The sequence below is a fragment of the Budorcas taxicolor genome, chromosome 10 (genome assembly GCF_023091745.1).
Source record: "Budorcas taxicolor isolate Tak-1 chromosome 10, Takin1.1, whole genome shotgun sequence".
In the NCBI taxonomy this organism is placed as follows: Eukaryota; Metazoa; Chordata; class Mammalia; order Artiodactyla; family Bovidae; genus Budorcas; species Budorcas taxicolor.
In genome coordinates, this window is record NC_068919.1 from 81,431,696 (window position 1) to 81,453,680 (window position 21,985).

Below are 21,985 nucleotides of genomic sequence, written 5' to 3' on the forward strand. Positions count from 1 at the left end.
GGGCAAAAATCACGTCTCTCCTGACCACAAAGCTCTGTTTTCTGCATCAAGCCAGTCTGTGGTGTGAGGGACCCACAATTTTAGAAAGAGATATACTGGCAGCTAGGCAGAGCACACCTCAGCTGTGTTATCAACCCAGTCATCCCAATGAAATTCAGCAAGCTGCACTTGTAGGCATGTTTCCATGGAGGTATTTGTACGGTGATGCTACTATCAACTAAATTTATACATGCTAAATTGCAATATCTGGATATTCATTCCAGACCTTTAGTAATAAAATTGGAAAACAAAGAAGCATACAAAGAATGTACCGGTCTCACTGTGGTCATATACTCTGGGAGAGCCAGTGGGGAAATTGAATTAATTGCCATGTTAATGTCACTGGGATTCATTATATTCTCTGGGCTGCCATTCTGCAAAATTGCATAAGCATTTCAGCCCTTGAATTCTGGCAGCTTTTGGAAACATACATGTTTTCTGTTTTTCCCCCTGTTATTTTTTGACGCCCCCGCCCCCTTCAAGGCCCTTTTCCAGCTGTCCCCTTAAGGGAGTAGTTTTATGGGAAAGTTTCTTTTGTGGGCTTCCAGCTGGCTTTATTTTCACTATCTCCGCAAAGTGGCTGTGTTTGTCGCATTCATATGCTATTACCCATCACATTGCCTTGGGATTTTCCCTTTGAGTTGCTGACTTCACATTTTCTGTTTGCACACACACAGGCTGTCTCCTGGTTCGGACATCTATGTGACGGTCTCATCCATGGCTTTGGCAAGATCCCAGCCGTGCCGCAACTCCCCTAGCAGTCTGTCTTCATCCAGCGAGACTGGCTCTGGGGGGGGCACCTACAGACAGAAGTCCATGCCCGAAGGGTAGGTAGAGTCGGCATCACTGTCTCTCCTCCCATGTGTAACTCAGGTGTGCAAAATAGTTTCCATTCAGCCGGACTCAGTTCACAAAAGAGCGAAAGGGGAAATACAGTTAGTACTCTGCATTAAAAAATGTTTTCATGGCTAGTTCCAACCACTGCTTAGAAAGTTTATCATTCTGCAGTCTCTAAGGACTCAATGGCAAAGAAATCAAATTACATCAATTCCTCCATTATGTGTGTTGATCTTGTTTCATCGTATGGATTTTGCCACTTCTTAAAATTTCCTCCAAAGTGAACTTAGGAGTATACTGCTTGTGCTGGGTAGAGTTTGTATTGATGTTAAAGTAGGAAAAATGTTCATTCTGTCCAAAGCTTAAAAGGATTTTTCTCACACTCTAGAAATCTGTGATTTCAGCCTGTGGGTTGTTTGGGAGCTTTTCTCTCCATCTTATTTGAAAACACTATAAACACCCAAAAGTAACTGTTTGCTTCTGACAAGACTCACAAAGGAAAAAGCTAAGTGTACGTGATTGTAAAGGCTACTAAAAGGGGGGAAAAAATTGGCTTGTCTGAAGCTGCAAAGGAATTAGCAGAAAACATCTCATGACATGCAGAAACTAACTTTGCTCACAAGGAGAGTGAAAGAACCATCACAAGGCCTCCTGCCGGACACCTCTGAAGAACTTGAAACCACTTGAAATTCAAAAATGGCGTGTTGGGGAAAAAAGGGATGTTTCTGTTCCAAGTTTTCTCCAAATTATTTTTAACAGATGCACATATGATTTGTTTACTTTCTTGAGATCTTACCATGTTATAAAACAATTCTGCTTATGAGAATAGTTTCATAGTGGATTTTTTTTTTTATCCTATGGTCTTTTGTTGGTTTTTACAGCTGTTAAGAATAATTTTGTTGATATTTTTGCCAAATGTTTATGTTAGCAGAAAGTAAGTAATAAAAAACTACAGTAAAACATACTTCCCTCCCCAGCTCTCTCCCCAAGGCATCTGTTGGTAGCGTATCTAAAATGTGCATTTCTTACTCTAATTACTTCAGTGACAATTAGTAAAAAAATTCTAGCTCTTATTGCAGGCCCCTGCAAAAGATTTTATGAGTTAAGTAGTAGTATTATCCCATACCACAAGCCCAACTGATTATTTTTTGTTTTGATTAGTAGATTTTAAATGGCCTTGTTTGACTTCAAAAGTAAGAATTCACTGCAACTTCAGTGTATTTAATACAGTAATAAAATATAAATGAGCTAACAACAACAAAATCCTGTTTGCTTCTTCTCTACATTTGATAGGTACTCTCAAGGCATACTAGAATGTAATTTGAAACAGTGATTTTTGGTGATTATTAATGGTAGAAACCAGGCTCCAATGTTCGTGCTTTACCACTTTTTTAATAAGGTGGTAATTATTTGACTTGATGTTCGATACTAAGTGTCCCATAGCTGGTACAGAGAGTTTCCCCCATCGCTTTTAAGGTTAACTGGTGACTGTTTACTGTGCTGTGTACCGTCAGTTTTATCTGCAGTGAACTTTTACAGGAAGATGCTGGTACCGTGTTTTCCTTTAGATCCCAAGTGACCTGTTGTCTGTGTCAGTGATGCAAGAGACTTTAGTATTCGTTGTCTGATTGACACACATTCCTCATGAGCCAGGTTTGATTCTGAAGTTAAGCTTACCAAGGGAACAATTGTTAGATCTACTCTGTAACTTAGCCCAGTAAAAATAAATAGGTCCAGGGTGACAGTGAAGCAGGAGTGTATGGAGTCTGCTGTGAACTCACTAATGTTAAACTTGGACAAGCTCCAAGGTGTGAGATAGAAACCGCAGGTCCATATACACTGATTGTCTGTAAATGTAATCCGCCCCTTTGTCGCCCTCCCTGTGCTTCAGCAGACTCAGTGTCTGCTTATGTGTGGAGTGTGCCACCGCTTGCTGGAATAAGGATGTGGAGAGCATCCAGATCAGTTGAGAGGCGCAGTTTCACGGGCTAGTTAATAAAACTGCTCTACTTGGGTGAAGGGGGAAAGGGCACTTGAACGGTTTAGGATGGGAATAAGAGAGAGTTAAAAAGCAAGTGATAAAAAGACGTAGGATAGGGTCTGTTCTACCACCCTTGGAGATGTGTTATACCCTAAGGAATGTGGGCAAAACGGCATGTGCAGAGGGACGGACTGGGCAGATATGGAGTTGGAGGATCGTGATGTGAGAAACGTAACCAAGGCTGTGCAACCTGCAGGTGGGCCTCGGGGAGTCAGGGAGGCCATGATAGCTTTCTGCCAGTGCTCTTCGATGAGGGATTAAACTCGACTCTGGTTGTAACTGAGATCAGTGAGTGAAAAATCATAGAGAAGAAGTTTCCAGCCCCTTGTAAGGAAGATATTTCAAAGCTGTCAGCCTGCCCTGGGGAACTATAGACTGACTCATGAGGGAGAAGGTTCTCGGTCATTGAGTGCATTTCGTGTATCAGCCAAATGATTACTTAAAAACTCCTTCACATCAGAACTGCGACTCCTAGAGTATTATAAAGTGCTCCTCCAAACAAAGAGACAATTAGGTTCTTCAAAAAGAGGCACAGTGTAAAGTTAGAACAGGTTTTGTCTGAGCTCCTCAAGGATGGGGCCTTCGTAGCCCTGATGGCCTGGCACACAGTGAAAGAGGCGAGTGTGTGAGAACTAAATCCAAAAGTTCATTGGGTGAAACTTTTTTCAAGGCAGAGTTGAAAGACAGACAGGCTTACTTTATCATTTCTTTAAAAGCAGACAGCCAGAAAAGCATTTGGCTTTCCGTTTATAGAGGTTTAAAAAGTTGTCTTGAGTTTCCACTGCTACCAAAAAGTAAAACTAAGATTCCAATTCACTTCTTTCTTTGATCTCTGTGCCTTTTTGAAAAAAAAAGTTAATTTAGTGTACTTAAAATAGGATCATTGAAGCCAACTGGAGGATATTCACGATTCTAAACAAGGACCCGATTTAGGAAGTGACAAAGATTATAATTAGTGAATTCTTTTTTTTTTTTTTTTTTTGATGAGCCCTTTCACTAAAATTTTCATCAATTCAAATTTTCATTTGTTTTTAATAATGGAGGTAACTGTTTAGTGATGCTTATGAGTTAAGCTTGTAAATGACTGTCATTTGTGCAAAAAGTAACGAGGGAGATATTAGAGTAGGAATTTTACTAAAATATTTCATAGCCTCCCCTACGTTGCAGAGGCTTTTATATGAGTTTTTCTCCCTGGATCCTTATGAGAGTTGCCATTTTAAAAATAAATAAAGACAGAACTTGAGTGACTCCAGGTGGGGAAGCTGAACTTAGCTGCTGATCTCCCTGCTGCTAATCTCCTATTCTTTGCAACACCCCGATTGGTGGTTCTCCCCACACATTTATCAGTTTGTAACAAAGACACCTGTCACATGCATCAGTTAATTCAGGTCCTGTATTGTGATTTATTGTATCGATCACTTATAAGTTCATTAGTACCCACAGACAGATTTGTAAATTTCCATGTGAATCTTTGAGTATTATACCCTGGCCCTTTTTCCTGGACTCTGTCAGCATTTACTTTGCTGATGTTACTACTCAAGGCATATACTTTAATGAAGCATATATTATATTATTATTCTACATAGGAAAAGTTATTAGTAAAATGGTCTCGTTAAATAGATAAATGTTCTTTCCAGAAATAGACGTTTACCTTACTATATGCCAGCTCACCCACTTCCAAATTGCTCTTCCAAAGGCAGTTTGAAATTTATACATCTGGAAAGTGGTCCCTATGTAATGTAAATGATAGCAATCTTTGTCTTTCAGACCTTAGAGTAAGAGCTTCAGAAAATACTTGTTCCAAGAATGAGTGCCTTAGTGGTGTAGCAGATTACTGAGTTAAGAGAAACCGCTGGAATGTGCCAGCTGGACGGCACACAGAAGGAACACTAGGATGGTGACGTTTTCTCTTGGCTGTGAGTGACCATCAGAGCTTACCTACACTAGGGCCAGGAGGCTTTGGTTTTTTACCGTGTCTATTTTAGGTTGGCTCAGTGCTAATGACTCCTGCCCTTGTTCACAGTTTACATGCTGAGCATACACACTCTGCTGAACAGAGGGGTGTATCCCGACCACAACATCCACAGTTCTGGCATCCACGTATGCGTGCACAAGACTGAGTACAGGCCTGTGAGCAAAACTAGAACCTAGCATTAGAGTTCAGTGCGTTACACCCAGGACTGCCTTCCCGTTTGGGCAAGGTCCCTGACGTTGTCTTTGCCTTTGGGGAAACCCCCCCAGGTTTGGAATCAGCCGCAGATCCCCCGCCTCCATCGACAGGCAGAACACCCAGTCAGACATTGGAGGCAGCGGGAAATCCACACCCAGCTGGCAAAGAAGTGAAGACAGCATTGCTGACCAGATGGGTAAGTAACTAATTCCTACAATAAGCAAGTTGCCTTTATACCCAGGTGACTTTGGCAACCCTGGTTGATGTCATCAGTGCATTCTCTTCTCTAGTACAGCTCTGGGTCATAAATAGGAATGATCATTAAGTCTGTTACTGTGTGTATAAGTCAAAGCAGCAATTAAGACCTGAGAGAAAAGTCAAGGAATTCTATTCATAAGTGACCCTGACTTTGAAGACAGAAAGTACATAGGAATTATTTTCATCACTAAGGTTGAAATGCCAGAGTCCTAAGACACTTATGTGCTATCTCCCTCCCCCACCTTGTTTATTTATCTGTTTTTGCCTAGTATAAAGGCCCTGGGAGATTAGTTGATATTCTTAACATTGAGTTTTAAAACATTTAAAAGCTGTGTACAAAATGGGAAAGAGATATAATTGTTCTCTAGTCATCTCTTGAGGATGCCTTTCTTCCCTTTATAGGCTTTTTCTTCCCCCTACTCTTCTATGAAGCTGTCAGCTAAGGAAACGTCTTAGGATAAAACCAGCTGGAAGGGAAAAAGATTTGCATGAGTGAGCCTTCCTTTGGGTTTTTGGCACATGGCCCATTCCCTCTCCCTGTCTCTCTACACAGTTCTCTGATAACATCTAAATACTAGTTGATACAATAACATTTTGCCATGAAACAGGATTGAGTTTCAACACAGTAGCACCAGGGATTTAGTATCAACACAGTTGATACATCAGGGACTTGAATCTGGACTGTTAAAGGTTTTTCCCTTTGCCTCTATCTAGTAGCTTTCCCATCAAGGTGGAATAAAAAGAAGTAAATTTCAGGGCTGAAAACAGATCAGCGTTCACAGCAAAGACCTCATCGTTTTATCCTCTCTGCAAACACATCCTTTTGTTCGGTTTTAGTGACTGTGCCCACGTTTCCGTACCTGGCGGGGGAGGGCATCCTTAGTGCAGAGGTGGGGTCCATGCTGGGACTCTAAAAACCCACGAACATGGAAGGGAGTGGAGATGCATTCAGTTAAGATAGGAGCTGAAGAAGAGAAGCAAAAGCCTCAGGTTCTGAAGATAGGCTTTGTTCCACCCCTTCAGTGCGCCGTGTTCCTCGTTATTGAAGCCATCTGTCATTCCCTACTCTCGTCCCACTCCCCACCCCCCACCGAAAACCTGAGCATATTCGGATCCACTGTTCTGCTCTTGACAGAACGTTTCGAATCCCATATGTTTTGATACCGTTGAGATGGTAACGACACATGTGAACAGGATCCCTCCTTCAGCACGACTTTAGCAGCTTTTTTTTGGCTCCTAGTTGCAGGCTTTGAACAAAGCTGCCAAGCGGGCCTTTGTGCACTGTTCAGGGTCACGCTTCCCACTCATGTGAAGTCATACAGGGAATGAAACAGTATCTTGGGACTGGAGAGGGTAATTACAAGGTTTGTCCTAGGCCCATAGTCATTCTTTCGCATAAACCTTCCTCTAGTCTTTTTTCCCCCTGGTATCTACTTTAGTTTGGTGGCATCTCACACTTCATAGATAAGGTTCTGAAATGAATACCGGTGAATCTTTTTAACACATTGGTTCATCCTTTTAGTAAGGTTATACCTTTTCTTTTTAAAAAAAGAAAATACTCCTAGAGCCTGCCAGAGAAGCCTTTTGTTTTTTTTAAAACCAAGACCTTTCTCGATTCAAAATCTAAGGCTACAAAGAAAATGTTCAAATAAATTTTTATAACTTTTGATATTCTATCATCCCAGAAAGATAACCCAGCCCTTTCTGCCTGGCACTTCAGAAGGAATCTGGGGCTTAGCTTGCACAAACCATGCTAGGGAGGAATCAAGACAAATAATTGTTATGTTCTCATTCCTCAGTACACCGTATTGTGTGGAGAAGGGACTGACCTTCCTACACTCGATTTGTAAGAACACAATTCTCTAACGACCTTCAGGTCACTGGTTGAAAATGTCAAGCAGAGTCTTACTCATTAGCCAGGCTTTCCCCGTCTTTGTCCATCAGCAGATGATAAGCTGATTCCCAGGGGAGACCCAGAGCTTAGCTTGTTGAGTTGGCTCACTCATCTCAGTTTGTTTTTCCTGCCTCTCCACTTTTGGATACGATTGAGAGTCAAAGAGTACACTGCTCAGTCCTGTGCGTGTTAGGAATGGCCTTGCACGATTGTTGCCATCAGCTCTTAGGTGTGTTAAAGAGGCAAAGTCGCTTACCTTTCACTTTTGGAACAGCCCCATCCTGAACGCCAGCGGAGTCCAACAGGAAGCAATTGTTTTAAGTAAACTAGTCGCTGTGTGTCTTTTCTGTTGTGCTTAGCTTACAGTTATAGAGGACCTCAGGAATTCAATTCTTTTGTCCTCGAGCAGCATGAATATACAGGTAAAATATGTCCAAAGTGTCATGGTAAGTAACGCGCGATTGCATCCATGCCTGTCTAGGTAACGTAGACCAAGCGAGGTTAGCCACACTTTGCAATGAATGGATTTCATAAATTTAATCCATATATTTGAGACTTCCCTGCCTCCCCAAGCCGAAAATCGATTCCTGACTTTGCCGCATTGTTCATGGCCTCTGGTTTGGTGGCACTTGGCTCTGCTCATGTGTATGGTGTGACACACTGTCACCAGCTGCAAGCTTTACCCATCAGCCACTTAGCTCTTGACATGCTGTCTATCGTGTAAACTCTCAACAAGCTTCCCGCTGAAATTCCGAGTTTGCTGGCCAGTGAACTGAGAGGCGCAGGGGCAAGCCGTCCTCATTTGTCAGCCTGTGCCCGCGTCTGTTTAGTGCCTGCACCGTAATGTCCTGTGCTGTGTTCCAGAGCCAACCTGCCACCTCCCAGCAGTATCCAAGGTACTGCCAGCTTTCCGAGAGAGCCCCAGTGGGAGATTAATGCGTCAAGATCCGGTGGTTCACTTGTCTCCAAACAAACAAGGGCACGTAAGTTAACTATAAAGTAATAAAAATGGTGCAATAAAAACTGATGCAATGGACAGGAACTTGGGCAGACTTTGGGAGCTGGTGAGGGACAGAGAGGCCTGGTGTGCTGCAGTCCATGAGTCACAAAGAGCTGGACACAACTGGGAGACTGAACAACAACAAATAAAAATAGTAGATTCCTAGCCCTGTGCCTTTCTTGCAAAGTGAAAATTGTACCGGTCTGCTCTCTCATTCCTCCACAGTGTCAGAGGGGAAGTCATCCTGGTAGAAAGCAGGCATTGGCTGCCATAGCCCTGAAATTTCTACCGCAGTGGCCTTAAGCTTTTTGTTGTTGTTTAGTTGCTAAGTTGTGTCCAACTGTTCGTGACCCCATGGACTGTAGCCTGCCAAGCTCCTCTGCCCAGGGCATTTCCCAGGCAAGATACTAGAGAGGGTTGCCATTTCCATCTCCAGGGCATCTTACCGACCCAGGGATTGAACCAGAATCTCTTGCAATGCAGGCGGATTCTTTACCCCCTAGCCACCTGGGAAGCCTGGTCTTGAGCTTGTTTTGAGATTAAATTGAAATTCCTCGTTGAGATGCACCTGCTACCCCCACGGATTTGGATGGAAGGCCATGTGATGCAATCACAGACAATCCTAGTGTCGGGAATAGAAATGTACCTGATTAAGATTTTATTTGCTCACACAGTTGCCAGCATGAGATATGAATGGTTGGAACATTAGTCAAGGAGACAGACAGCATCCTGACGACTCGTCCTACTGCTTCTCTTTCCTTCCAGGGCTGCACTGATTGTTGTCTCTTTACCATAATTATACTCAATCCCCCATCACTTACAGGTAGAACTGGGAATAAGAGACTCTCATTTTCTCCCTCTTTAAATGCAGTGGATTTCCTTGGTCTGTCTGTTCACTGGAATGTGTATGTTTATATTTATGTCATTTTATAGAATGAGGACATAACTGAATTTAATGTTCACTGATTTAATGAGGGATCTCAATTTTTTTTTTTTTTAATTGAAATGAGTTTTGAGTGTAGACTTCACAGGTTCATGAGCAAGCATCCTGTACTGGGCTGTGGAAGAGAGATTTACTGGTGAAATGTGATGCTGTCTCAGTTCCATTTGTAAATGTGAGATTACCCTAGTCCACCTGTCAATTTCCCCTCCTTCATTAACACTGTTTATATTGATTACATGGTCAAATAGTATTTTGGTTAGATTTGGTTAGATAAAAAATATTCTCAAAGTTAATTACACCTGTTTCTTTTTCTAAAATTTGGCTAGAGCACTTAAAATTCCAAATATGGTTTGAGTTATATCTACATATAAATCCGTCACATACTCTACACTCTCAACACATCTGAATGTGGGCTGGCCACATTTTAAGTGGCCCAGTAGCCGTACATGGCCTGGGGCTAGCAAATTCTATAGCCCAGGTCCAGGTGCTACAGGGGTTCTGCCCTGTAGCAACTGGGCAAAATAAATGGTGGCCTTGTAATGCAAGTAGGTATTGAGAGAAACTAGAGTAGCACCAGTGAAGTACCTGGGAAATCCACTGTCAAGGGGAGATCTTTCACTTTGAGGTTTGCCCTCCTTCAGCCCCCTTCCCACAGCCAGTAAAGACACACACACATCTTTCCTCTTCTTTTCTCTCAATCTCCACCAAGTATCTGAACTTTCAGCCCTCTGATTTAAATACTGTTTTACTCAGATATCCTTTGAAATCATATTTCTTTGATAAACTGTAAAATCTTTCTGAGCAACCAAGCCACTATCCAACAAGCATTCTGCCCACATTTTTAAAATTTGCGATATGATTCACATTATTCACATTTCGAAACATTCACACATTTAAAGTGTACTGTTTCATGGTGTTTGGTATATTCACAGAGTTGTGCAACCAGTACCATGATTTAACTCCAGAACATTTTCATCACCCTGAAAAGAAAGCCTAACTCTTCCATCCCCTCCAAGCCATTGACAACCACGAACTTTCTTTCTGTCCCTGTGGATGTGCCACAGAATGTCCACATTTTGACATTTCATATGAATGGAGTCATATAGTGTGTGGCCTTCTGTGTCTGGCTTCTTTCACGCAGCATGTTTTCAAGGTTCATCTGTTGTCGCATGTGTTAGTACTTCGCATCTTTTTATGACTGAATAATATGCCATTGTATGGATATAACAACAGTTTTTCATCCACTGATAGACATGTGAGTGATGTCTACTTTTTTGGCTATTAAGAATAATGCTGCTTTAAAATTCATGTGGAAGTTTTTCTTGTTGACATAGGTTTTCATTTCCCTTGAGTATATAATTGCAGCTGTTTTCCCATAGCAGCTGCCCTGTTTTACATCCTACCAACAGTGCCCACCATCCTTATTGTTTGCCTTTATCCTAGTGTGTATGAAGTGTTACTTCATTATGGTTTGATTTGCATTTCCCTAATGGCTAATGATACTGAGCATCTTTCATATGCTTGTTGACTATTTGTATATCTTCTTTGGATGAATGACTATTCAAATCCCTTGCCTTTTTTTATTGGGTTATTTGAAGCATGGAAGTTTTTAATTTTGATGAAGCCCAGTTTATCTATTTTCTCTTCATTTTTTTTACTTTTTGTGTCCTATTTAAGAAACCATTGCATAGTCTAATCGTTTGTATACCTATATTTTCTTCTAAGAGTTCTATAGTTTTAGCACTGACACTTAGGTCTTTGACCTTTTTGAGTTTATTTTTCTATGTGGTAAAGACCCAACTTCATTCTTTCTTGTATGTAGATACCTAGATACCTAGTTTCTCAACACATCTGTATAAATTTTACCTCTTAGCACTCCTTAAAAAAGCTGTCTCCTAAATAGATGCCATCTGAAGAAAGAAAAGATATCTTTTCTTTCTAAGAAAAAGTCTTACATTCTGCCTTCTGTTTACTCTGATCAATACGGTCTTTCTATTTAAAAGCCCCTAGAAGTATCACTTTCTATTTTAAAACTGAGATATTAGAAGACTCTAATGACAGTTTTGACTTCGCTGGTGGCACAGATGGTAAAGTTCCACCTGCAGTGCAGGAGACCCAGATTCGATCCCTGGGTCGGGAAGATCCCCTGGAGAAGGGAATGGCAACCCACGCCAGTGTTCTTGCCTGGAGAATCCCATGGACAGAGGAGCCTGGCCGGCTACAGTCCACACGGTCGCAAAGAGTCGAATACAGCTGAGCGACTGACTAGGCACACATCCAATGACAGTTTAGGGTGGTTTTATTTTTTTTCCCCCGATTAAGATTCCCTCAATGCTGTAGTTGCTTCAGCATAAGCTAAGCAAACGAAATAATGAAAAGTGGATTCTAAAACAGCAAAGTTTCCAGCACGTCCTGCCGTGAAATCTTCTGAATAGGTTTTTCCAGGTACCCCGCCTTGCTTTTAGTCATCATAGAGGCGTTTTTGTGTCTCTCAAACCCCCTAGGAAGACACGTTTCACAGTCATTCCCCCGGTATTTGTTTCCCGCTCTTCAAGAAGCCCAGCCTGTTGTTAAGGAGCCCTGCTTTCCTTGCAGTCCGACAGCCACTACTCGAGCCACTCCAGCAGCAATACCCTGTCCAGCAACGCATCGAGCGCCCACAGCGATGAGAAGTGGTACGACGGGGACCGCACCGAGGCCGAGCTCAACAGCTACAACTACCTGCAGGGCACCTCCGCGGACAGCGGCATCGACACCACCTCGTACGGCCCCAGCCACGGCAGCACGGCCTCCCTGGGGGCGGCCACCTCGTCGCCGCGCTCGGGGCCGGGCAAGGAGAAAGTGGCCCCGCTGTGGCACAGTTCCAGCGAAGTCATCTCCCTGGCAGATCGGACTTTAGAGGCAGAGAGCCACGGCCTGGACCGGAAAACTGAGTCCTCCTTGAGCTTGGACATCCATACCAAGAGCCAGGCCGGCTCGAGCCCTCTGAGCAGGGAGAACCCCACGTTCAGTATCAACGATGCTGCTTCCCACACCAGGTAACCACCCCTCCCACTCCCTGCCTCTTGCATCCAGTTGCTGGCCTCTTCTCACTTTCCTTCCATCAAGAGTATATTTTTTTAAAAAAAAGGAGGGAGGGCCATCTTTTGCACAATGGTGGTTAATTTTTATATATTTGTTTACCATCCAAACCCTTTATTTCTACCATCCTAGTGCATTATTTTAAACTGTGAGAAAAGTTTGCAGATCTGTTTTTTTGGTAGCTGTATTTGATTTTATAAAAGTGTGCCTAACTGCATACCAGAATAAGAGGAGAATTTTGTCCTGTGGCTTCGTGCTAGTGATAGAGAATGTAGAATGAGACAGTCTTTTAAAGACGTAAGAAAATCTGGACCATATTTTTGAAAGGGAGGGGTCTTTTCCAAGACTAACAGGGCATATCATGTATGATGCTGGACGCATCCTTAACGTTCTCTATCAGAGGACATCGCTTATCCAACGTTTGCACAGCAATCTGTTTTCAGTAATTGGCTCCTGACAGTGATGTGTTGAGGGCGAGGGGTGTCCAACAGGAAAGCATGGCTAAAATTAGACACAGCCCATCTACCTTTCAGAATAGAAACGTACATATTCCTCTGTATCCTCAGAGATCACACTGATAGGCAGGATGAATACTGTTTTTCATTTCCTCTTTGGCGTTTGGGCCTACAGTCCAATATATGACAAGATATTCGTCCTTTTAGGGAGGAAACAGTCATCACCATCTTTGGGGGCCTGTTAATCTCTGTGGTGGTTTCTCCTTTTACTTTCTTTTGTTGTCAATCATTGATCAGCCTGTGTGATAGCGTCTAACCTTGCCATTTTCCAGTCCTCTCTTACGCCCTAAAGAAAAGCATCAGAGAAGTTGAGTTTAGTTTTGCTTTTCCAGTGGGAATCCAGGCACATAATCTGTCAGTAAACCCCAGGTAATCTTCACGAGAGAGGACATCCTTGACTTAATTTGGATTTGTTTCACTTGATCAGTTAAATAGTCAACTTCTTCTGTTGTCTGTATTGCTACTGATAAGATGCACACACTTCCCATCTTTTAAAACATTGATGGTATGAAGCATTTCCTGACTTTTATCTCTGTTTACCACTACCACGTTGCAGTATAAAAAGGGATTGTGACAGGCCTGGTAACTGCATGGTCCCCTAAGCAAAAAAGCAATTGGGAAAGTCATCTCAGGATTCTTGGGTAACATGTATCCAATTTCCTGTCCATAATTCAGAAAACAGAACGTTTGGTACAGATGGATTAAGGAAGTGTTTGGAAAACAGAAAGCCAGGCATCAAACACCATGATAGTATAATATAGACGTAGAGTTGCTCAGCTCAGGTATGTGACTGGCTTGTTTCTGGCACACCCACTGTCTCATTAAGCACAGCCTGTGCACTGACTCAGAACATTTCACAATAGTCCCTCTGTGGTTTTCAGGTTCACTTGACTCCTAGATTCGGTTTTCAGTTCTTCATTCTGAAAAGAGAGTGTCTTTTTTGAAATAGTCCTCCATCTGGGGAATGTATCTCTGATCTAATTGGATGGCAGGAGAAAGTCACAGGTCTTGTCTAGAATGGCATCACTCTGGAATAAAGTTAAAAAGTACTGGGCCTCTGAAGCCAAAGCATAGAACGTGGGCTGTCTGATCTAACAGATCTACCAAATCCCAGGGGAGGTATAAAACACCCTTTGGAAAGTCGGCACCTGGGTTAGCGTCGTCTGAATGTGCTGACTGCGGCTGCCTGAAGGTCTTAAATGATTAGCCGCGTTTTCTGCTTCCAACTGACCATGCAGAAATCATTGAAATCATCATTTAGAAATAGCTCTTCTGTTGAAAGTCAAGGTTGCTCGAGAAGAATGTGGCCTTTCAGGGAGGATGGCAGGGCTTCCCACCCACTGGTAGGTTGAGTCACATTCATTTGCGACTCCGGTAAATACGGATGCTTTGTGACTCCAGTTTGTTGATCTTGGCAGAGGGAGCTGGATAATCAGAGCTTTAGCAGACTTCCTTTTCTGGAGGAAAGGGGGAACTTAGCCACCAAATGCACATTGCTTGAGAAACTAAAATCACTGCAAATTAGAGTGTTTGTGTCCTCGGAAGACAGGAATAGCAATTAATGTGGAGATCTCTTGACAGTGCATAAAAGAGCTTGTACCTGGGACTTGGTGACAAAATCTAAATTACAGTGATTAAGCTCCACTGCACATTTCTGCCTGGGCTGTGTTCCTACTGCCTCTGTCCTCCAGTCTGCCTGTTGAAGGCTGTGCAGGTTTTGTGTGGCCCTCCCATGAGAACTGCTTATAATGTAGGTTGGTAATTACATAGGGTTATTCTATCTGGATGTCATTGAGAGGAGCCATACACATTGAAAGCTTTCTACAATTAAAAAGTCTATTAATTGCTCGTAAGTGTTACTGCTAGAATATACATTGTCTATGAAGCTTGGAAATTTAGGGAGAGATCTTTTAAAACGAAATTTGTCTTTGTAATGGGTGTTTCATTTACAGGTCTTAAACCACTCAGAAAAATGATTCATGGTGAGCATAGGAAAGGTGAAGATAGTTTCAGTTTTAGTATACTCTTTATCAGCTGGGTTCGCTTTGTCTTAGAGTTCTGGTCTTGGAAGTAGGCAGTGTCTATTTGTGTGGTGACTGAAGACTTCCTTAGTTTACAGAACTCATCCTGCTGATCACCGGCCACTGCTGATGGCAGAACTAAGTTCATGACCACGTATTATAATGCTAAAGTGAATTCCCTGGCAGTCCAGTGGTTAAGACTCTGCGCTTCCACTGTAGGGGGATTCCATCCCTGGTTGGGGAACTAATATCCCAAATGCTGCACAGTGTGGCCAAAAAAAAAAAAATTGTTAAAAACCCCACCTTGGACTTGCACACATGTCTCGTTTGTAACATCCTGACCTGACCTGTTTTGAGTGTCCAGACTTCTGTTCCCCACCCCTTATTACCAGCTGTCCTGCTTCCCATAGACCTCCTCAGAGCACTCACGCCAATTAGTATCCACTTACGTGACCGCACGGTGTGGGTGGTGTGTCAGCCAGAGCCAGACATTCTGGGGTGTGAAGTCAAGTGGGCCTTAGGAAGCACTGCTGTTAATAAAGCTAGTAGACGCAATAGAATTCCAAGAGAGCTGTTCAGAACCCGAAAGGATGATGCCATCAAGGTGTTGCACACACTATGTCAGCAAATCTGGAAGACCCAGCAGTGGCCACAGGAGTACTAGTAAGGTCATGCTTAACATCTTGCATGTTAGGCTTCAGCATTATGTGAACCAAGAACTTCCAGATGTCCAGGCGTCCAAGCTGGGTTTAGAAAAGACAGAGGAATCAGAGATCAAATTGCCAACATTTGCTGAATCATAGAGAAAGCAAGAGAACTCCAGAAAAGCATCTGCTGCTGTTTCATCGACTACACTAAAGCCTTTGACTATGTGGATCATAACAAACTGTGGAAAGCTCTTAAAGAGATGGGAATACCAATCCCTCTTACCTGTCTCCTGAGGAACTGTATGCAGGTCAAGAAGCAACAGTTAGAACCCTGTATGGAACAACTGATGGGTTCAAAATTGAGAAAGGATTATGACAGGGCTGTCTGCTGTCACCCTGTTTGTTTAACCGATATGCGGAGCACATCATGAGAAATGCTGGACTGGATGAGTTACATCAAGATAGGTGGGAGAAACATCAACAATCTCAGATATGCAGATGATACCACTGTAATGACAGAAAGCAAAGAGGAGCTAAAGAGTCTCTTGATGAGGGTGAAGGAGGAATGAAAGAGCCGGCTTAAGACTAAATATTAAAAAATTAAGATCATGGCATCCAGCCCCATTACTGCACTTCAAATAGAAGGGGAAAAGGTGGAAGTAGTGACAGATTTCCTCTTCTTGGGCTCCAGAATCACTGCGGGCGGTGGCCGAAACCATGAAATCAGAGGACAGTTGCTTCTTGGCAGGAAAATGATGACAAACCTAGTCAGTATATTGAGAAGCAGATAGTACTCTGCCAACAAAGGTCCCTATGGTCAAGGCTGTGGTCTTCCCAGTGGTCACATATGATTATGAGAGCTGGACTGTAAAGAAAGCAGAGCGCCAAATAATTGATGCCCTTGAACTGTGTTGCTGGGGAAGACTCCTGAAAGTCCCTTGGACAGCAGGGAGTTCAAACCAGTCAGTCTTAAGGGAAATCAACCCTGAATACTTGGAAGAACTGATGCTGAAGCTGAAGCTCCAGTACTTTGGTCATCTGATGCCAACAGCCGACTCATTGGAAAAGTCCTTGACGCTGGGAAAGATTGAGTGTAGGAAAAGAGATCGTCAAAGGAAGAGATGGCTGGATGGCATCACCAATGCAATGGACACGAACCTGGGCAAACTTCGGGGAGATGGTGAGGGACAGGGAAGCCTGGTGTGCTGCAGTCCATGGGGTCCCAGAGTCGGACACGACTGTGTGACTGAAAAACAACATGTGATCACATATACACTTGGGGAGAGGCTTCGGAAGGTTTAATTACAAATTCAAAGTTTGTTTTTTTTTTTAATTGGAGTGTAATTGCTTTACAATGTTTCGTTAGTTTCTGCTGTACAACAGGATGAATCAGCTCTTTGTATACGTGTATGCCCCTCCCTCTGAGACCTCCCTCCCACTCCCCAGTCCCACCCATTTAGGTCATCACAGAGCGCTGAACTGAGCTTCCTGTGCCATACCACAGCTGCCACGTGCTTCCTGTTCTCACGGGCTTCCCAGGTGGCTCAGCGGTGAAGAATCTGCCTATCAATGCAGGAGACACAGGTTCAATCCCTGGGTCAGGAAGATCCCCTGGAGAAAGAGGATGGCAACTCACTCCAGCATTCTTGCCTGGAAAATCCCGTTGTCAGAGTATCCTGGAGGGCTACAGTCCTGGGATCGCAGAGTCAGATATGACTGAACACAGCACAGCGTATGCATGTCAACCTCATCTCCCAGTTCATCCCACTCTCTCCTTCCCCACTGTGTCCACGCCTACATTATCAACTTCTGTGTGTCTGTCCCTGCCCTGGAACTAGAGTCATCTTCCATTTTTCTTGATTCCACATGCATGTGTTAATATATAGTAATTTGTTTTACTCTTTCTGGGTTACTTCACTCTGCATGACCAACTCTAGGTCCATCCACATCTCTACAAATGACCCAATTTCATTTTGCTCCTTTTTACAGCTGGTAATATTCCATTGTATAAGATGTTCAGTTCAGTTCAGTTCAGTCACTCAGTCGTGTCCGACTCTTTGCAACCCCATGAATCACAGCACGCCAGGCCTCCCTGTCCATCACCAACTCCCGGAGTTCACTCAGACTCACGTCCATTGAGTCCGTGATGCCATCCAGCCATCTCATCCTCGGTCGTCCCCTTTTCCTGCTCAGCTCAGTTCAGTTCACTTCAGTCACTCAGTCGTGTCCAACTCTTTGTGACCCCATGGACTTCAGCATGCCAGGTCTCCCTGTCAATCACCAACTCCCAGAGTTTACTCAAACTCATGTCCATAAAGTTGGTGATGCCATCCAACCATCTCATCTTGTCATCCCCTTCTCCTGCCCTTAGTCTTTCCCAGCATCAGGGTCTTTTCAGATGAGTCAGTTCTTTGCATCAGGTAGCCAAAGTATTGGAGCTTCAGCTTCAGCATCAGTCCTTCCACTACTGATATTCAGGACTGATTTCCTTTAGGATTGACTAGTTTGATCTCCTTGCAGTCCAAGGGACTCTCAAGAATCTCCAACACCACAGTTCAAAAGCATCAGTTTTTCAGCACTCATCTTTCTTTATGGTCCAACTCTCACATCCATACATGACTACTAGAAAAACCATAGCTTTGACTAGACAGACCTTTGTTGGCAAACTAATGTCTCTGTTTTTTAATATGCTGTCTAGGTTGATCTTAGCTTTTCTTCCAAGGAGCAAGGGTCTTTTAATTTCATGGCGGCAGTCACCATCTGCAGTGATTTTGGAGCCCAAGAAAAAGTCCGCATCTTACTTATTCATTCATCTGTCAGTAGACACAGGTTGTTTCCATGTCCTGGCTGTTGTAAATAGTGCTACAGTGAATGTTGGGGGATATGTATCTTTTTGAATTATGATTTTCTCAGGGCATATGCCAGTAGTGTGATTGCTGGGTTTTATTTTTAACTTTTTAAAGTTCTATTTTTAATTTTTTAAGGAACTCCATACTGTTCTGTAAAATGGCTGTATGAATTTACATTCCCACCAAAGTGCAAGAGAGTTTCCCTTTTCTCCACACCCTCTCCAGCATTTATTGTTTGTAAGTTTTTTGATGATGGCCATTCTGACCGTTTTGATTTGTATTTCTGTAACAATTAATTGGGTTTTGTAGGTGGCTCAGTTGGTAAAGAATCCACCTGCAAATGGAAAAGATGCAGGTTCTATCCCTGAGTTGGGAAGATCCCTTGGAGGAGGAAATGGCAACCCACTCCAGTATTCTTGCCTGGAAAATTCCAAGGAGGTAGGAGCCTGGCGAGTTACAGTCCAGGGGGTTGCAAAGAGTTGGACATGATTGAGCATGAATAAGGAAGGATAAATGAATGACGTGGAGCATCTTTTCAAGTACCTCTTGGCCGTCTCACACACACATTTTTACTGCCCTCCAGTACAAGAGGATTTCTTACCCAGTGTGTTCATTCTGAGCACCTTTGCATAGTATGTGCCACACTATACTATGAGCATAAAAGATAGATGCTCAATGCACCAGCATTATGGATGCTCAGTACATTTTGATGAGCAAACAGGATTAGTTTCTTCCTTAGTCTTCCCACTTTATCCTGATGTCTCAAGGTCCTTACAAATAAACCAGTTTGAAAATAGCATAAATCCTTAACTCCTGTCTCTGGAAAACGACTACTATGTTCCAAAGCTTACTGTATGTGTCAGTATTTGCCCAGAGCTACAGTGCTTTTATATGTAAGTGCGTATTTAAGAGTGACCATAAAGTCCTTGTGGGAGAAGGCAGTGGCACCCCACTCCAGTACTCTTGCCAGGAAAATCCAGGGGATGGAGGAGCCTGGTAGGCTGCAGTCCATGGGGTCCCTAGGAGTCGGACACGACTGAGAGACTTCACTTTCACTTTCATGCATTGGAGAAGGAAATGGCAACTCACTCCAGTATTCTTGCCTGGAGAATCCCAGGGATGGAGGAGCCTGGTGGGCTGCCGTCTATGGGGTCGCACAGAGTCAGACACGACTGAAGCGACTTAGCAGCATAAAGTCCTTGTATGGCATGAGTTTTTCAGTACAGTCACTTCTACATAAGATTTTTTATCCTGCAGAATATAACATGGGGATCCTTTATAACAGCTTATCTACAAATATCATTCAAAATCTGGATATAAGTTGGTCAGTATCTTACCTTCACTAGAGCCAGTGATTAAAGGCCAGGAAAAATGGTTGCCCACAGATGTTAGTACAGTTTAATTTCATGAATGAGTTTTTTCTTCTGGTTGACCTAATAAGTTAACTACTCATGCCAGAACAGGTGTATGTTTCTTGAGAGTAGGGTAAAGAAGGACTCTTTATACTCAGTTTACGTGGAAGATTAAGAAATGCCTCCGATTCCCCTAGCATAGTAACAATCTATGTATGAGTGCTTGTGTATAATGTGTTAGAGCTTATGAGTTTAAATTTTTTTTTCTGCCTTTTTGGCACCCTGGGTGAAAAATGGGCCTGCCTTCTTTGCTTAGAGATTATTCTGTTGTCTTTATCTGTAATGTTTCCCTCTTAAACCTCTTCTGCCTGGAATCTTTTTAAATTACTAACAATTAATGTCTCTCTCCTACATTTTTTTCTTAGAGTCAGACTGAATTATTTTTCTAAGTTTAATGGACTTAGGCTTTAAAGTGAAGCCTCTAAAATTCCCCAGGACTCCTCTCCAACACATAGTTGGCTCTACTTATCATGTTTATGAATCATTTTCTTTGATAATTGTTGCTTTGTGGTCCCACACACCATGAACATCAGGGTTCTATTTTATTTTGCTTGGACACATCAGAACTCCGGGTGATCTGGCCTGTCTTGCCCCATTTCCATTTCTTATGAAAGCTTATGAGAGTGGGTGATTATTTTAGCCAGAACATTGGTGATATTCAGCTTACCTCAAAGACTGTGAAAATCAGAACCACTGTGGCTGAAGTTTCAACACTGAGAAAATGAGAGCTCTCATCAAGCCCCAGATATTGGATTTCTTGATGCAGAGGTCATTAATAGCAAGGAGAGAGATTCCATAATCTTTCAGAGTAATCTGTCAGTCCCCTCACTCGTCAAAATTTTGTCCTGTATCTGCCTATCTGAAATTCCTCTGGCTGCAGGTTTTTCTGAGCTGTCTTGTCTAAAGATTGAGGATTTTTCAAGTCTAAGATTATGAAACATGTTTGTGCCAATAAGAGACAGTTTGAAAATAATGTAACACCATATATATGGTAATAGCCCTTCACCTCCAGGCAAGTCCAGAGAGAAATGTAGGGGAAATAGATTTGGATCCTGAGATTCAGGTTCAAGGCTCAGTTCTGTCATTGACCAGCCATAGGGCCTTTGGCAGTCCTACCGTTTCACCAACCTTGTCCCTTAGATTCGTATGCTCATTTCCTCAGTCGTGTCCGACTCTTCGCGACCCCCATGGACAGCAGCCTGCCAGGCTCCTCTGTCCATGGGATTTTACAGGCAAGAATACTGGAGTGGGTTTCCATTCCCTTCTCCAGGGGATCTTCCCAACCCAGGGACTGAGCCCATATCTCTTGGGACTCCTGAACTGGCAGGCAGACTCTTTACCACCACTGCTACCTATCTGTAACTGATTAATACCTAGTCCCCTTACTAAATGGTTGTTTCTGTGTTTGTTGAGGGTTTGAAAAAAAAAAAAGGTTATCAAAGGTATTGCAAACTGTAGATGTACTTTTAAGATGAAAGGTTTTCTGTCGTTTCCTTCTTAAAGAGCTTTCTATCATTGAGTGTACTTATCTTGCTACTTTTCCTTCAGTAAACATGTATCTCCCAAGAAACTTTGCTCCTCGAGTTTCCTGCTTTTTCTTTATCCTTTTTAGATGCCAATTCTGGACATGACACTCTTCTCAGCTACGCCTGATAAAATAATAATATTCACAGTTACATCTTGTTCACTCCCTATTTGGAGAAGGCAGTGGCACCCCACTCCGGTACTCTTGCCTGGAAAATCCCATGGGCGGAGGAGCCTGGTGGGCTGCAGTCCATGGGGTCACTAAGAGTCGGACATGACTGAGCGTCTTCACTTTCACTTTTCACTTTCATGCATTGGAGAAGGAAATGGCAACCCACTCCAGTGTTCTTGCCTGGAGAATCTCAGGGACGGGGGAGCCTGGTGGGCTTCCGTCTATGGGGTCACACAGAGTTGGACACAACTGAAGCGACTTAGCAGCAGCAGCAGCAGCTCCCTATTAACTAGTTCAACATTGTAGACTTATTCAGCTTGGGGTCCACCATGACCCCTGAGGTCTCATCTGCTGGGTAGGCCTAACCAGTCATTTCCCAAATGGCAACCCATTCCATTATTCTTGCCTGGAGAATCCCATGGACGGAGGAGCTTGGTGGGCTACAGTCCACGGGTTGCAAAGAGTCGGACACGACTGAGCAACTTCACTTTCACTAATGTGTCCATGTGTTCGTGCCCTTATTCACTATCTCCCTCCTATAGGTGAACAGTTTTCTTTACAGCAGTCACTTGGATATCCCCT

The 21,985-nt window shown here is 43.1% G+C and overlaps 1 protein-coding gene across 1 annotated transcript in view; it reads left to right on the forward strand.

The window, feature by feature from the left end:
* Positions 1-21,985, forward strand: part of SIPA1L1 (signal induced proliferation associated 1 like 1) — a 138,237-nt gene that overhangs the window by 89,132 nt on the left and 27,120 nt on the right. The window contains exons 10-14 of the mRNA XM_052646386.1: positions 717-866; positions 5,159-5,283; positions 7,599-7,661; positions 8,104-8,222; positions 11,778-12,220. Coding sequence (XP_052502346.1) covers positions 717-866; positions 5,159-5,283; positions 7,599-7,661; positions 8,104-8,222; positions 11,778-12,220 — 900 coding nt within the window. The remainder of the gene's footprint in view (positions 1-716; positions 867-5,158; positions 5,284-7,598; positions 7,662-8,103; positions 8,223-11,777; positions 12,221-21,985) is intronic.